This window comes from Hemiscyllium ocellatum, chromosome 23 (assembly GCF_020745735.1).
Source record: "Hemiscyllium ocellatum isolate sHemOce1 chromosome 23, sHemOce1.pat.X.cur, whole genome shotgun sequence".
In the NCBI taxonomy this organism is placed as follows: Eukaryota; Metazoa; Chordata; class Chondrichthyes; order Orectolobiformes; family Hemiscylliidae; genus Hemiscyllium; species Hemiscyllium ocellatum.
In genome coordinates, this window is record NC_083423.1 from 55,684,610 (window position 1) to 55,700,179 (window position 15,570).

At 40.4% G+C, this 15,570-nt stretch overlaps 1 protein-coding gene across 3 annotated transcripts in view; it reads right to left on the reverse strand.

The window, feature by feature from the left end:
* Positions 1-5,582: 5,582 nt before the first annotated feature.
* The window catches only part of cep83 (centrosomal protein 83), a 54,591-nt gene continuing 44,603 nt past the window's right edge, over positions 5,583-15,570 (reverse strand). For all 3 annotated transcript variants that reach the window (XM_060843031.1, XM_060843032.1, XM_060843033.1), the window contains 5 exons: positions 14,401-14,558; positions 11,467-11,596; positions 11,263-11,363; positions 10,152-10,338; positions 5,583-7,485 (listed from right to left, as the gene is read on the reverse strand). In XM_060843031.1, the coding sequence (XP_060699014.1) occupies positions 7,384-7,485; positions 10,152-10,338; positions 11,263-11,363; positions 11,467-11,596; positions 14,401-14,558 (678 nt within the window). In that variant the 3' untranslated portion in view covers positions 5,583-7,383. The remainder of the gene's footprint in view (positions 7,486-10,151; positions 10,339-11,262; positions 11,364-11,466; positions 11,597-14,400; positions 14,559-15,570) is intronic.

Sequence of the window (15,570 nt, forward strand, 5' to 3'; positions counted from 1 at the left end):
TGATCTGCCTGCTATAGAAAAGATGCTGTGAAACTTGAAAGGGTTCAGAAAATATTTACAGGATGTTGCCAGGGTTTGCGCTATAGGGAGAGGCTGAGTAGACTGGAGCTATTCCCTGCTGTGTTGGATAGCCAAGGTCTTTTAGCCAGGATAGGAGAGGTCCAAAACTAGGGCATAGACTTAAGGTGAGGGGGGGAAGATTTAAAAGGGACCTCAGAGGAAACGTTTTCATGCAGTGAGACAGTGTGCTCCTGTCTGTTGATTGTTGTGCGGTGCCCATTCATCCGTTGTCGTAGCCTTTGCTCAGTTTCCCCAATGTACCATGCATCCTTGCCTGCAACGTATAAGATAGACAACGTTGGCTGAGTCACATGAGTACTTGCCGTTTACAAGGTGGGAGGTGTTCCCACGCGTAATAGTGGTATTTATGTCTACAATCTGACACATCTTGCAGTGTCCACCGTGACAGGGTTGTATGGACTTGTCCTGAGAGCCGGGCAGTTTGCTACGAACAATGATCTGTTTGAGGTTTGGCAGTTGTTTAAAGGCAAGTAGTGGAGGTGTGGGGAAGGTCTTGGTGAGGTGCTCACCCTCATTGATAATGTGTTGCAGGTCATGAAGAACATGGCGTAATTTTTCAGCCCCTGGGAAGTACTGAACAACGAACGGTACCCTGTTGGTTGCAGCACGTGTCTGTCTCCTGGGGAGGTCATTACGGTTCCTTGCTGTGGCACGTCAGAACTGGCGGTCGATGAGTTGAGCATCGTACCCCGTTCTTGTGAGGGCATTCTTGAGTACTTCCAGGTGTCCGTCACGTTCCTCCTCATGTGAGCAGATCCGGTGTATGCGTAGGGCTTGTCCATAGGGAATGACTGTTTTAATATGTTTTGGGTGGAAGCTGGAGAAGTGTAGCATTTTGAGGTTGTCTGTGGGTTTGCAGTAGAGCGTGGTGCTGAGGTGTCCATCCTTGATGGAGATGCACGTGTCCAAGAATGAGACAGATAGTCGAGAGTAGTCCATGGTGAATTTGAAGATAATGAGAGGCATGGATCGAGTCAATTGCCAGAGACTTTTCCCCAGAGCAGGACTGACTGGCATGAGGGGTCATAGTTTTAAGATGGAGAAAGGTACAGAGGGGACATCTGAGGTAGGTTCTTTACGCAGAGAGTTGTGAATGCATGGAATGCATTGCCAGTGGTGGTGACGGAAGCAGAGTCATTAGGGACATTTAAGCGACTGCTGGACATGCACATGGTTTTAGTGAATTGAGGTGTGTGCAGGTTAAGTTATTTTATTTTACATTAGGATTAATCCTCGGCACAACATCATGGGCCGAAGGGCATTTTCTGTGCTATACTTTTCTATGTTCTAGAAGTCTATCGTGTGGCACTTTATGAAATGCCTTTTGGAAATCCATCAAACCAACAGTGTAATCACAATGAGCTGAATGGCCTCCTTAACAATTCTGAGATTCTGAGCAGCACTATTGAACTATATTCATCAAAAGACACAAGCAGTGGGCCTCCTTCACTTAACCTACACACCCCTCAATTCACTAATATCCATGTGCATGTCCAACACTGAAACTGGGATTCACACTGCACCATGTGCATTAGGATGAGCCTTATTCTTACCCTTGTAATTAGGACCTAGAGCCATTTGTTCACCTTGCTTGCTGGGGCACATTAAAGCCATCCTGAGAGATAATTTCTTCCCTGATCAAATCATTTCTTCCTGTATATCATACAAACTCATTGAAGCACCTAAGGCTGTTAACTTTTGGACCAGAAATGTCCCACCTACCTCAGATTATACAGTCATGGAGTCATACAGTTTGGAAACAGATCCTTTGGTTCAACTCATTCTAGCTGATCAGACACCCCAATGGGAACTAGCCCCACTTGCCAGCATTTGGCCCATATCCCTCTAAACCTGGACTATTCGTGTACCATGCAGATGCCTTTTAAATGTTGTAATTGTCCCAGTCTCTACCACTTCCTCTGTGGTTCTTTCCATACATGCATCACTCTCTGTATAAAAAAGTTGCTCCTTAGGTCCCTTTTAAACCTTTTCCCTCTCACCTTAAATATATGCCCTCTAGTTTTGGACTCCCCCAACCTGGGAAAAAGACTATCCACGCCCCTCTTGATTTTATAAATCTCTGTAAGGTCACCAGGAGAAGAAAGCCCAGCCTATTTACTGAAGCCCTGCAGTCCCGGCAACATGCTTGTAAATCTTTTCTTTACCCTCTCAAGTTTAACAACAGCTTTCCTGTAGAATTGGAAGTAATAAATCGGAAGGGTAAAATATTCCAAACATTTGAAAGACAGTGAAGCTAACTGTTTCAGACTGCCGTCATGCAGCAGTAATCTGAGTGGCGTTCACCACAAACTGCACACACGGTTATCAATGTTCGGCAGAAATGAGTAACCTTATAAAACCGCACATTTGTAACAATGTGCTGTCGCGACCTAGGATCAATGTGATGCCCAAAATGTGACAAGACATGAAATAATGATGATTTTGCCTCAATAGTGAGAACAATGGCCATATGTCTCACTTCTAACATCAAGGTATTTGGAAATATTCGAGCACCCAGTAAACCAACCATTCCCTGCAAAAACACAGGTCCTTGGTCATGTCACTGGAAGTTGTGAAAGCAGTGACTAACTGCTGGGAATAGCAACGATCCTATAAAGAGTTCACCAGGAAATTTAATACTAAACCGCCCCACATTTATGATGACCACAAATATCCATGCAGAATACACACCCTGAATTTTATCATGCTTACCATCATTCTAAATTGCACAGTGATTGTGCTCTGCACAATTGTTATAAAGATGTGGGTGTATTGTACCTTTAAGAGAATTAAAAGCTAGCAAAAACCACCTGACAGCGCCAAGTGTTCTGAAGAAAGATACAATGTAACATGTGCTCCAGCTATTGGGGTAGCTAGTTGCCTGGAAACAACAAAATAGATTCGAATTAAGCCAATCAGTTTAAATTATACCCTGAAAAACACCAAATTCCAATCCAGTTTAGAGCATTGACAATCTTAAAAGCCAATGACACAATCTCATGCTTTGGAGGGGGGGGTGTAACAAGACCAGGGAAAATTGAACAGTTGAGAGGAGAACTGCCAAACTACCAGCATGTAAAGACTGTCTGAAAAAATAGTTCTCTTAAAAGGTACCTTTATTGATCAGTAACCTGTGATGCAGAATTCCCAACAATCAGAATACAGAGATAACTGAAAGCGACCTGATTTTGAGATAAGAAATCGTATTGGGAGTTTTATCGGACTAGTATTATAGAAGGGAAGGTAAAAGATAGGTTAGAGAGGAATTGTAAATAGTTGTTAATTATTCTCTGTTTTACTTTATGAAATAAAGTTATTACTTTTTACTTTAAATTGTTCTTGGCCTCTCAAATGTTCAAAAATTACTGTAGGGGATAAATCTTTTCTGTGTTGCTGGTTTACAATAAGCACAGTATAGTATTGTGGCTGCATTGATTAAGATCTCTGAACCTGGTCACAAGACCCACCCATCAGGAAACAAGTGAACTGGACGTCTGGTAGATAAACCTCTGTCTCAAATTCAAAGTGAGTGGACAGATGTGTTGTCATCCTGATTTCTCTGTGACAGTCTACCTGCTAGTCAGGATTATTATTCTAAAGTGGTATTTAAAATTTAGGCTACACATGCTGTAGCAGACTATAGCCCACCTCTGATGATGGCTTTTTCCATAATCAGGTGGAGTGTATCTTCCTACTGTAACTTTGATTCCAGTCATATATACACATGCCTTCCCTTTCATTACAAAGTGGTGATGTTCACCAATGATTGCACAATGTTCAGCATTCCTCACAACTCCTCAGAAGCAGTCCATATCCAAATGCAACAAAACCTGGACAAATTCAGACTTGGGCTGAAAACTGCCAAGTAAATTGCCACACAAATGCCAGGCAATGACCATCTTCAATAAGAGACACACAAACCACCAACCCTTCTCATTTAATGGTATCTCATCACTGGATCACCCACTTTCAACAACGTAAGGGTTACCATTGACCAGTAATTGAACTGGACCCACCCAATAAACAGTTGGAACAAGAGCAGGTCAGAGGCTAGAAATACTGCAGAGGGTAAGTCACTTCCTAATTCCCAAAGTCTGTCCACCATCTATAAGGCACAAGTCAGGAAGTGATGGAATACTCCCCACTTGCGTGGAAGGGTGTAGCTCCAACAACACACAAGAAGTGCTTCTTGTAGTCCACCTACAAGAAGCACTTCAGAAATTTGACAAAGATCCTTATGCAGCACTTTCCAAGTGCACAACCAATTCTATCTAGAATTGCAGGAACACCATCACCTGCAAGTTTCTTTCCAAGACACCCACCATCCTGCCTTCGAAATATATTGCCGTTCCTTCACTGTCATCGAGTCAAAATCCTGGAATTCCCTCCACAAGGGTATTATGGGTTAACCTACAGCACATGGACTGCAGTGGTTCAAGAAGGTAGCTCACCACCACCTTTTCAAGGGCAACTAAGGACAGGTGATAAATTCTAGGCCAGACAGGCATGTCCACGCCCCAAGAGTGAATGAAAAAAACACACAATACATATATCGTGCAGAGTGTTTATTTGAAAAGTATTACAATGTCAATGGGTAAGTGATATTTTTTCCAGTCACAGCAATTAATTAAATATTTGACTTGTACAAAAAGAACAGCAATAGAAAAATCATGTATTTAAAAAACATTGAAATAAAATGAGAAACATGTTGAAAAATTCTCTCATGAAAATTTATAATAAATTAGGTATATTTTGTAAAATGTCACATTTTGAATAATTATGTATAAAAATGCAAATAAAGTTTAACAACACATAACCACTATTGCTGTTGTTCTTGGCAAGGGCTTTTTACACTGTGCCAATACTTACTAAACAGAACACAGGCCCTAATGTGTGAACTTGCAGCTTAATTAATGCAATTATTTACAGACACATTGACATAATTCAGTAGTTGTAGAAAAATAAATAAAGCTGTAAACTTCTGAACAGTCAAACACATCACCACAATCAAACAGAGAACATTTCTGCATTTGCAAGCATAATGCATTTTTCAGAATAAATCTGTATCTGGTTTTGTGTAGAAATTCTATAAGACTCAATATATAATTGAAGTACTGTGTACATTTTTTTATAAAATGCAGGAAGGAGAAATAAACTAAGCAGAACAACGTATTGTTAAATGTTGCTCGAGAATGGAGCTTTGTTTTCCTGTTACGTTACATTCACAAGCCATCCTGTCACTGTGGGTTCATGTATTTATCATCTAGTTAAAAAACACATGACACCAAGTTATAGTCCAACAGGTTTATTTGGAAGTTCAAGTTATCAGAGCACTGCTCCTTCGTCAGGTAGCTAATGGAGTAGGATCATAGGACACAGAATTTATTTAAAAAATCATTACATCATACACTAACGTGAACCGTTTGTTCAATATATTGCATCTTTGTATGACACTATGATTTTTCACTATAAATTCTGAGTCCTATGATTCTATTCCACTAGTTACCTGATGAAGGAGCAATGCTCCGAAAGCTAGTACTTCCAAACAAACCTGTTGGGACTATAACCTGGTGTTGTGTGATTTTTAACTTTGTCCACCCCAGTCCAACATCGGCACGGCCACATCACTGTTATCTGGTGTTAGTTTACCCCATGCTGTGCAGGAACACTGGATTTAGCCATGAATCCATGAATGCTTCAAAGTAGCAGAAAGAAACTTGGGGAATCAACAATTTTTATTCCATAAATCTCACTTTTCTCCCTTTTAATTTCCCTCCACCACATCTAATTCCCAAAGGTTTAGATTTGGGAATTTTAAAAACCTCAGCAGCATTTAGTGTTTGAGTCTAATCTTCTTTCGTTTTTCCAAGTGTAGTTTAAAAGGCTGCTTTCAAACCTCAGATTAAGCAGAGAAAACACGAACAAACCTCACTTCAGTAAAGCTGGTTAAAAAGAACAGGACTGTGTACCTGAAGGCAGGCCACCTCTTCATTCCAGAAGAGAAAGTAAATTGATATTTGGAATGAGAATTTCTCTATTCCAATACAGGGCAAATTGAAACAAAACCTCAAGTTTTCTTAGAAAAGGCACTAAAGAACAAAATGGCCATGAGGCGGCCATTCAGCCCCTTAATTCCATTCCAACATTCAATCCAGATCACAACTCATCTGTACCTAATCGCTAATTACTGATTGTAATGTGGTTTTCTTTGATACCCTATCCAACGTAACTCTATCTGTAATGAAAACTGAAATTGTTGGAGACATTCAGCAGCTCTGGCAGCATGTGTGGAGAGAAAGCAGAGTCAATGTGGAGTCCAGTGATCCTTCATCAGAATTGGATCCAAGGTCATTGGATTTGAAACTTTGATTCTGCTTTCTCACCATGGATGCTGCTAGACTAGCTAATTCCCCAACAATTTCTGTTTTTATTTCAATTCTTCAGCATCTGCAGTTCTTTGTTTTATTTTAGTGTAAACCTCCACCTATTTTTGGCTCAATAGATGTTTCCATGGTCAATGTCAATGGTTTTTGATAGGGAGAGAGAGTGCTCCTAATTCTCTTACGTCAGACTGAATTGTGTCTGACCTGAGTGGTAATCATCAGTGCTTTGGAAAAGGAGTAGCTTTCTAACCTACTCCTTTTCTTCTTTCATGCTGGAATTACCCAAAAATAAAGTTAAGCAATTGAGCCATCAGGGACTATATTTGCAAGGTATCTTAATACAGAGACTAGAAAGTTAAGTGTAAATTGTCTAACTGACCTCCAGGTTTGGTAAAATGTCAGGATTAAGGAAGCAGATTAACTGGAAGTATAAGGAAGTACCTATAATATTCCAGCTGCTGAGTATATTTTCAGAACCTCATACATTAAGTTGGAAAAACAGCTTTTCTGCAGCATATTACATACTTCCCAACACTGCTTAATCTCTCTTTGGACTTCTACAAACACAGAGTTGCAAAGATGGAAGAATGCTCCTTCATAAAGTCCTGACCAAATCTCATTCACAAGGTGGAAATGGGGTAAAGGATGACTGTAAGTTGAGAAATATTATTACAGCTCATCAACACACTGGGCTTTCAGATCAGAATTTACATCAAGGCACAAGAAGTGATTCGTAAAGAATTGAGATAATCTGCAGCTTCATGTAAACATGTTTCATATGGTGTGCTCAACCTGTAGACAATTAGCTCCAAATTCAAAACTGCAATTAGTTGCTGGCACCAAACAAATGATTGCACGTCAAACAAGAACAGAATAAACCCAAAGATATTTGAAGTCTCACAGCTCTGTAAACATCGGATCAATCGAGAGCACCAAGTTCATGTAACTGCTGTTTCTGATTAGTCTCCAGTTCCTCCAATCGCTTGCGGAGCAGACACAGCTCTCTTTGATGTTGTTCTTCCTTGAAGGGAGAAAGGTTGAGGCAATGTTGAAAAGGTGTACAATTATAAAAAACTGCTTAACACTTTCAAAAGATGATACTTCTATAATCAGTTTTATGCTCTCTAAATAACGATCTAAGTAATTAGCTCATTAGAACAACGGAAGGCATCTAATCCAAAAAGTGGCACCTTTACAGCCTTGCTTTGAGCAACTGTCAGTCAGTAAGGTTACATAACAGGGCAGGGTCTCCAGGCATCTGGGGTTTCAGGGATAACTGCTTTGCCTCCGCTGAGGAGTTAAGTGGCCCGCTCCTCTTCCTATAAGTAACAGAACCATCACCTTCCTATATAATATAAAGGTGGCTTCTATCCTCATTTATTTTCCACAAGACACAGGAGCAGAATGTAGGCCCATTCAGCCCATCAAGACTGCTTTACCACTGGGAATTTTCAGTTTGATTTAACCAGCAAGAGGTAGGATAAAAATCAAGAACCCCACAAACCTATTCTGTCATGCTTGTATTAATGTAGAGAAACAGGTCTAATGAAATATGCTTTCACTGACAACGGGTCAGTTAGACTCGAAACGTCAGCTCTTTCTCTCCTTACAGATGCTGCCAGACTTGCTGAGATTTTCCAGCATTTTCTCTTTTTCGGTTTCAGATTCCAGCATCTGCAGTAATTTGCTTTTATCAAAGAAAACGCCAACCTGTTTTAAGCCAATTTTTCAACATGAGTACTTAAATAGTGTGTTTCCCTTATTAGTCACTGAGAATGATCAGTTCCAAGAGGCAGGAGCCTGGTGAGTACAGTTTCTGTAATATAATTAGCTCACTGTAAGGATCTGTAAAATGGAAACATCTACCTTCTGGTGCTCAGGTGACTTCTCTAAACAATTCCTTACACATTTTGGGAAGATAACTTCCCTTTAATGAAACAAGAGGAGGAGCTGGCCATTCAGGCCTCCAAGCTGATCCTCAACCTCAGTCTATCCCAATAATCCTCAATTGCCTTGGAACTCAAATATTTATTGACTTCAGCCTTGAATATTCTCAACAATTGAACACTGACAGCTCTCTGCGGAACAGAATACCCTGTGATAGGGTTAGGATCTCTGAATGAATACATTTCTCATTCACCTACCCCATATACTTTGGGATTATTACCCCAATCCTAGACTAGGGTTTCCCAAAGTTGAGGGCATGAGTCAGGATCTAAAGGGAGTCACCAATTGAAATCATAGTTAGTGTTTCGGGTCGAGTGACTCTTGAGAAAGGAAGGGTCACTGGATCAGAAATGTCAACTCTGATATTTCTCCACAGGTGCTGCCAGAGCTGCTGAGCTTTTCTAGCAATTTCTGTTTTTGTTTCTGATTTACAGCATCTGCTGTTCTTTCAGTTTTCAGCAGTTGAAATGTTAGGGTCCTAAGTTCTGAGGTAGCAATAACTACAGAGCTCTAATCAAGGACCAACAGCCATGCTTCCACTCTAGCAGGGCAAATTAAGAAGGAAACCAAAAGCCTTTTTAAAGATAATTATTTGTTATATAAGGAAAAGAAAATAGCAAGGCAGATACACGAATATAAGAACAGGAATAGGAGTAGACTATACAGCCCATCAAGCTTATTCAAGTAAGCACATGGCTCAGCTTCCATAGTAACAGTCCATACCCACTCATCCCTCAATTCTCTTACAGCCCAAAAATCCATAAACCTTGAATATACTCATTAACTGATTCATCCTCATCTTTACCTAAATGGTTAATTTCTTTTCTTGAGACTATGACTCTTGGTACTAGGCTCTCCAACCAAGGGAAACAGTGTCACTGTCTATCCTGTCAAGCCCTCTTTTAATATTTCAACAAGGCCGTGAATTATTCTTCTGAAAATACAGGCCTATTCTTCTCAATCTCTCCTCACAGGGCAGCTCTGTATAGTCCAAATGAGGGAGTGGAACACAAGGATTGAACTGATATAGGGGAAGCAAAAGGGTGACATTTGCTGGAAATCACCAAATGATGACAGGTAACGAGTCTATGGAGGATATGAAAATGTGAACAATCTCAGTCAATTGGCAAAAGGACAGCCGTTGGGAATTGCCAAAGATGGTGGTGATGGCAGTGGTAGTGAGACTAATTTGGAACAAAGGTTGGGAATTCGAAGCCTCAGCATCAAAAGGAAGGAACAAAGAGTTAAGTTGTTGGCGCATTATTGTAAATTAGTAAAGTTTACCCTGAGCTTTGAACACAAGTTATTCTCTAATAGAATCACACAGTAGAGTAGCAAGCCATATAGTATAATTTGGTGTTCGACTTTTGAAAATCTATTTGTGCTATTTCACTGCCATTTTCCTAAAGCCCTGCAAATAATGCTTGGTGAAAAAAAAAGAATTTGAGTGGACAATGCGATTGATAAAGGCAACAAAACAGACTACAACAACCAATCATCCTAAAACAGATTTCACACTGGAGAATCAACTCTAGAGATCAGCAACCCTCAATTTTTCTAGACCTCAGGTGGCTGGGAAATAGAATATGACGAACACTTCATGAGGAAAATGTATAAATGACTGGATGTTGAGTATCAATAACTTGGCATGATTCACACGTTAAAATGAACTAAAAAAAGTTACAATTGACAATTATCAGCCGATTACAATCACTCATGAGCTACACTAAAGTTAGGTACCTGAACATTCATACACGTTGCTTCGGTGCCTTGCATGAAGGTGGATGGTAAAAAATTGGTTGAATTACACAGGCCAGTAGGTGAAAAATTTGGCCCCAAAAACAGCCTTCGGAATTCATTATGTCTACGCTGCAAATCCTTTAATCTTTTCTGAAGTCTTGCGTGGCTTTCATAGGGAACATTTTGTCTAGAAAAAAGAATTGATCATTTAAAGGTTGAACAGCAGCATCTAGCAGATGACAGTTATGTGTCCTTTCCACACCTATGGCACTGCAATAGTCATACAGACAACCACAGAGAAAAAGCAGATGCTGAAGAAAACATTAATAGACGTATTAACCCACTGAATCAGTATTATTGCATTGTTTCAATTTTGAACTTTATTCCATTTGCATTCAAGAGTGAAAGATGAATTTTGGGATTGTGTCTCATTCTGAACTGTGTGAAGTGCACAGTTCAGGGGAAGACTCACCAGAGGTTTGCAATTTCTCCCCGATATTCTCAAACAGCCTGCACAAGCTCCAACTCCATTATCTCTACTTTCTCATTTTTCTTCTTCTGACCTATCAGTTACACTTTTAATCCTATGCACCTCAGTAATTATCTTGTCTCTGCTATCAGAAAACTGTTGCCACCAGATGGATGATTATATCCCTGTAGAGTAGCTATTTCCTCAGTGGGACACAGACTACAGGATACCTGCCACCCAAATAATCTGCTTATCCAACAAAGACCTGATTTGACCACTTCAGATGGTGTAATCTCCCTGCTCCAAGACCAAATCCAAATACTTCATCTGTTTCCCACCTCTGTAACATAAACCTTCTTCCTCACACATTCATTCACTACCTCCAATTCTAGATGGGATGAATTCATAATTTTAATATTAGGAACAAATAAAATCCATTCCTGGATTGTTTAGCTTCTCCTTTCTTCTGTCTATCAATCATCCTACTTAACTACATCCTTTCATCTTTCTCTCTTTCCCCTCCAGTGTAAAAACTAATTTCTGCTCCAAACTCTACTGGGTTCAAGTGCTCCCCCTGTTGCTATATCTCAGTGGAATGCCCTTGCTGAACTTGGATAGAGAGTATCAGTGAAAAACGCTCACTTGTATGTATGTTTCTCAATTTCCAGCTCTTCTTTCTTTGCCTCCAGCAGCTGGACTTTCTCCTGTAATCTTTTCTGCTTGCTTTCATTCAGTGCTTTCCTCTTTAAAAAAAGAGACACAAGCAGAAAATACAGAATTTCAGTGGCAAGGCTGGATTTCACACAAATGAAAGTTTTGGCTGATTAAAGCAGGAGCGAGCAATACCTTCTTTTGAGCTAAAGCAGCACGCTGCAGCCGGTCTTTGGCCTGGCAGTATTTCTCCTCCAGCTCTGCAGTGCGACTCTGCAGCTTGTGTTTCTCTTCCATCCACTCTACTCGCTTCTCTTCCACCAGCCTGGGCAAACATTTACAAAGCAAAGTTTTAAACCTTGGAATAAGTTGGAACCTTTTTTACTATTGCTTTGTCAGTCAAACAAGTTGCATTTATAGATTGCTGTTCATGATCACTGCATGTCCCAGTTTCTCACCAATGAAGAACATTTGAAATGCAGCCATTGCTACATAGTAGGGAATGTAGCAGCCAGTTTACATATAGTAGGAAGTGGCTAGAAAAAGTAGTGTTTCAGACATCAATTGAGAAATAAATATTAGTCAAGACACTACGAATTACAAACTACTGTTCTTCAGAACAGCTGGAAGTGTTTTACATCAACGCAACCTGGCCAACAAGGTCTGGTTGGCATCTCATCCGAAAGTAAAACATACACCTAAGGTGATGACCTAGTGGTTTTATTTCTAGACCATTAATCCAGAAACTTAGCTTATATTCTGGGGACCTAGGTTCGAATCCTGCCATGGCAACGGTGGAATTTGAATTCACTAAAAAAAAATTGAGGTATAAGAATCTACTGATGACCATGAAACTATCGTCGATTGTCAGAAAAACCCATCTGGCTCATTAATGTCCTTTAGGGAAGGCGATCAGCCATCCTCATCTAATCTGGCCTACAGCAATGTGGTCTGAGCAGCATAGAGGCTCAGTGGTTAGCACTGCTGCATCACAGCACCAGGGACCCAGGTTCAATTGCAGTCTTCCATGACTGTCTGTGTGGAGTTTGCACATTCTCCCGTGCCTGCATGATTTTTCTCCGGGTGTTCCGGTTTCCTCCCAAAGTCCAGTGATGTGCAGGTTATGTGCACTGACCATGCTAAATTGCCCAGACTGTCCAGTGATATGCAAGCTAGGTGGATTAGCAATGGAAAATGCAGAGTTATAGAGATAGGGTGGGTCTGGACGGGCTGCTTTTCAGAGGGGTGATGTGGACTTGATGGCTGTCAGTTCAAGGGAACTAGGGGTGGGAAACAAAAGCTGATCAGCAATGCCCACATTCCACAAGAAAATAAAAAAAAATTGAACAGTACACAAAATGTTATAGTCATTGCACTTTCAACTATTACATTATAAGTACAATTATTTCCTTCCATTATAAATATTTCCTTTGACGCATAGTGCCAAAATAACAGTTTCAATCAGTAATGCATTGAGATTTCATCAACAAGGTACAGTGCATAAAGACTAAAACCATCAGGACAGCTTACTGCAGTGACTTAAAAAAAAACATCGCCAGTGGCTAAATGCCAAGCTTTCTTTCTGGTTAGCTGCTTGTGGTTATCTAAAATCCAGAATAAACTCCCGTTTCACCAATTTAGCTCATTCTGTTAGGCTGACATAGTCTTAATCTGTAGAAGTGTTAAAAGGACTCCAAAATATTTAACTAAAATCCTTTTGTGCCACTAAACAGATTTTGCGACTGAACGGAAGTGTAAAAGAAGTGACAGCAAATACTCGTCTGAGTTCATTTTTTAAAAGCAGAACTGTTGACAATTCTACAAAGAGGGAAGTATCGACCTAAATTGGAGAATTCAGAGGGTTCTGTTGTAATTAATAGTTACCCAGAAACAGTTAGACAATTCAGATATTCTAACTCTTAAGAAACTATTAAACTAACTCCCCAGCTTCTCCTACACAGCTCCACTCCCCCCTCCCTCCCTCCCCCCCCTCCACCCTCCCTCCCTCCCTCCCTCCCTCCCCCCCCCCCCTCCACCCTCCCCCCCCCCCTCCCCCCCCCCCTCATCTACACCTCCTGAAGGTCCTTTACACGCTCCAACACACCCACACATTTCAGACAATAACTCTTCCCTTGACCTGACACTATTGCCCTTCTTCCAAGGACTCAATACCCAAGCCTCCACTCCACTTAATCACTTATTTGGCACCCTACCCACACTTTCATAGGAGCTGTCAAAGTAGCTGTCTGTGCTGCTGGACATTTAAACCTCAGAAAAGGGGAAATACTGTCAGGGAAAAGGGGACGTTGTTTGCCCCTCATAACCATCTTGCACAGAGGTCACAGCTGTATTTGCAAAAGCCATGATGGAAATCTCCTGCCAGAAGAAAGTGGAGCCCTAGCTTATTGGAGAAAGGTAGAAGGTAAAAAGGTAGAAAGTCAGATGCTTTTGAAGACTCGATGCAAAGAACTTTTCATGTTTATTGACTCTCCTTACCCTGTTAGTTCAGTGACTGATAATCATGCATATTATACAATAGTAGAGTTAAATCTGTACTATAAAAGAAAGATTGTCAAACAGAATCATTTGTGAATCATTAAGAAAACAATAACTTTTTTGACACTTTGAAATCCCAAGTTAGCAAACATAATGCAGTTGCTATGAATTTTCGCAGCAGTGTTTTTCTTAAAAATCTCAATGGCTGAAATATATTCATTCAAAGATTTTGAAACAAACTAAAGTTGGGAAAATTAAGTAATGCAGTCAGAAAATTACATATTGCTCTACTTGAGCAGTGTGATTCTTATTGTCACAATATTCTGGACCATTAGAAGGTGCACAATAATGAATCTGAACCTAGTATTCTAATCCAAATATTATAGACCATGCTGAGGCTGATGACATAATTTAGTTACAGAGCATGCTGGGTACAGTTCAGAGAACACCACCACTTTTGTTTACCACCACACCTGGCAAGTATGTCAGCTATGAATTTAAAGAGATCTTATTTTTGGAAGTCTTCACTTTCATGTTCAAAATATAACATAGGGAAAATAAAAATCAATATGGGGCTTAATAGTTAAAATAAGTTTAGTAGCAGGATGTTACATCACAATAACAGCTGCTTACTTTTCAGATTCATGCTGTGTCCGTTCAGCTTGGCTTCTTGCATTTCGTATTTCCTCTTTTAAACGCTCTAACATTTCCCGCATTTTGCTGTTGTTATTCAGTAAGTCATTCTCTGACTGTGACAGAGTGTTAAGCTGCATCTGCATTTCACTAATTTGCTTTGGTGAGCGGAAAGAAAAAAGAAAATCGAACAATTTATTAACACCTGAAATTAAACTTAATTTTAAATTCAACCTACTCTTTGAAATTTGTATTTACTGTTCAACTCCTCGGTCAGAAAAATGCTTTTACTTCACAACATAAGGGACATTGCAACAAAAAAAAGCAACATGTTGCAAATATTTTTTTCTAGAGAAATCTCAAAGAAAGGAAATGCACATGAAGTTCATAGACTAGTTGAATCAGCATGGGATTTATGCATAATTGAGAAGGGCTGATCGTTCAAAATGAGTGAGAGCTGGAGATAGTTACATAGAACATAGAAGGATACAGCGCAGTACAGGCCCTTCGGCCCTCGATGTTGCGCCGACCGAATCCTACCTAACCTATACTAGCCCAATAACTTCCAAATGCCTATCCAATGCCCGCTTAAATGACCATAAAGAAGGAGAGTTCACCACTGATACGGGCAGGGCATTCCATGAACTCACAACCCGCTTTGTGAAGAATCTACCCCTAACATCTGTCCTATACCTACCACCCCTTAATTTAAAGCTATGTCCCCTAGTAACACCTGACTCCATTAGCGGTAAAAGGTTCTTAGTATCTACCCTATCTAAACCCCTAATCATCTTATACACTTCTATCAGATCTCCCCTAAACCTTCTCTTCTCCAATGAGAACAGCCCCAAGTGCCTCAGCCTTTCCTCATAAGATTTTCCTACCATTCCAGGCAACATCCTGGTAAACCTCCTCTGCACTCGTTCTAAAGCTTCCACATCCTTCCTATAGTATGGCGACCAAAACTGCACACAATACTCCAGATGAGGCCGCACCAGAGTCTTATACAACTGCAACATGACCTCAGGACTCCGGAACTCAATTCCTCTGCCAATAAAGCCCAGTACACCATATGCCTTCCTCACAGCACTATTTACCTGGGTGGCAACTTTCAGAGATCTGTGTACATGGACACCAAGATCCCTCTGCTCATCCACACTACCAAGTAGC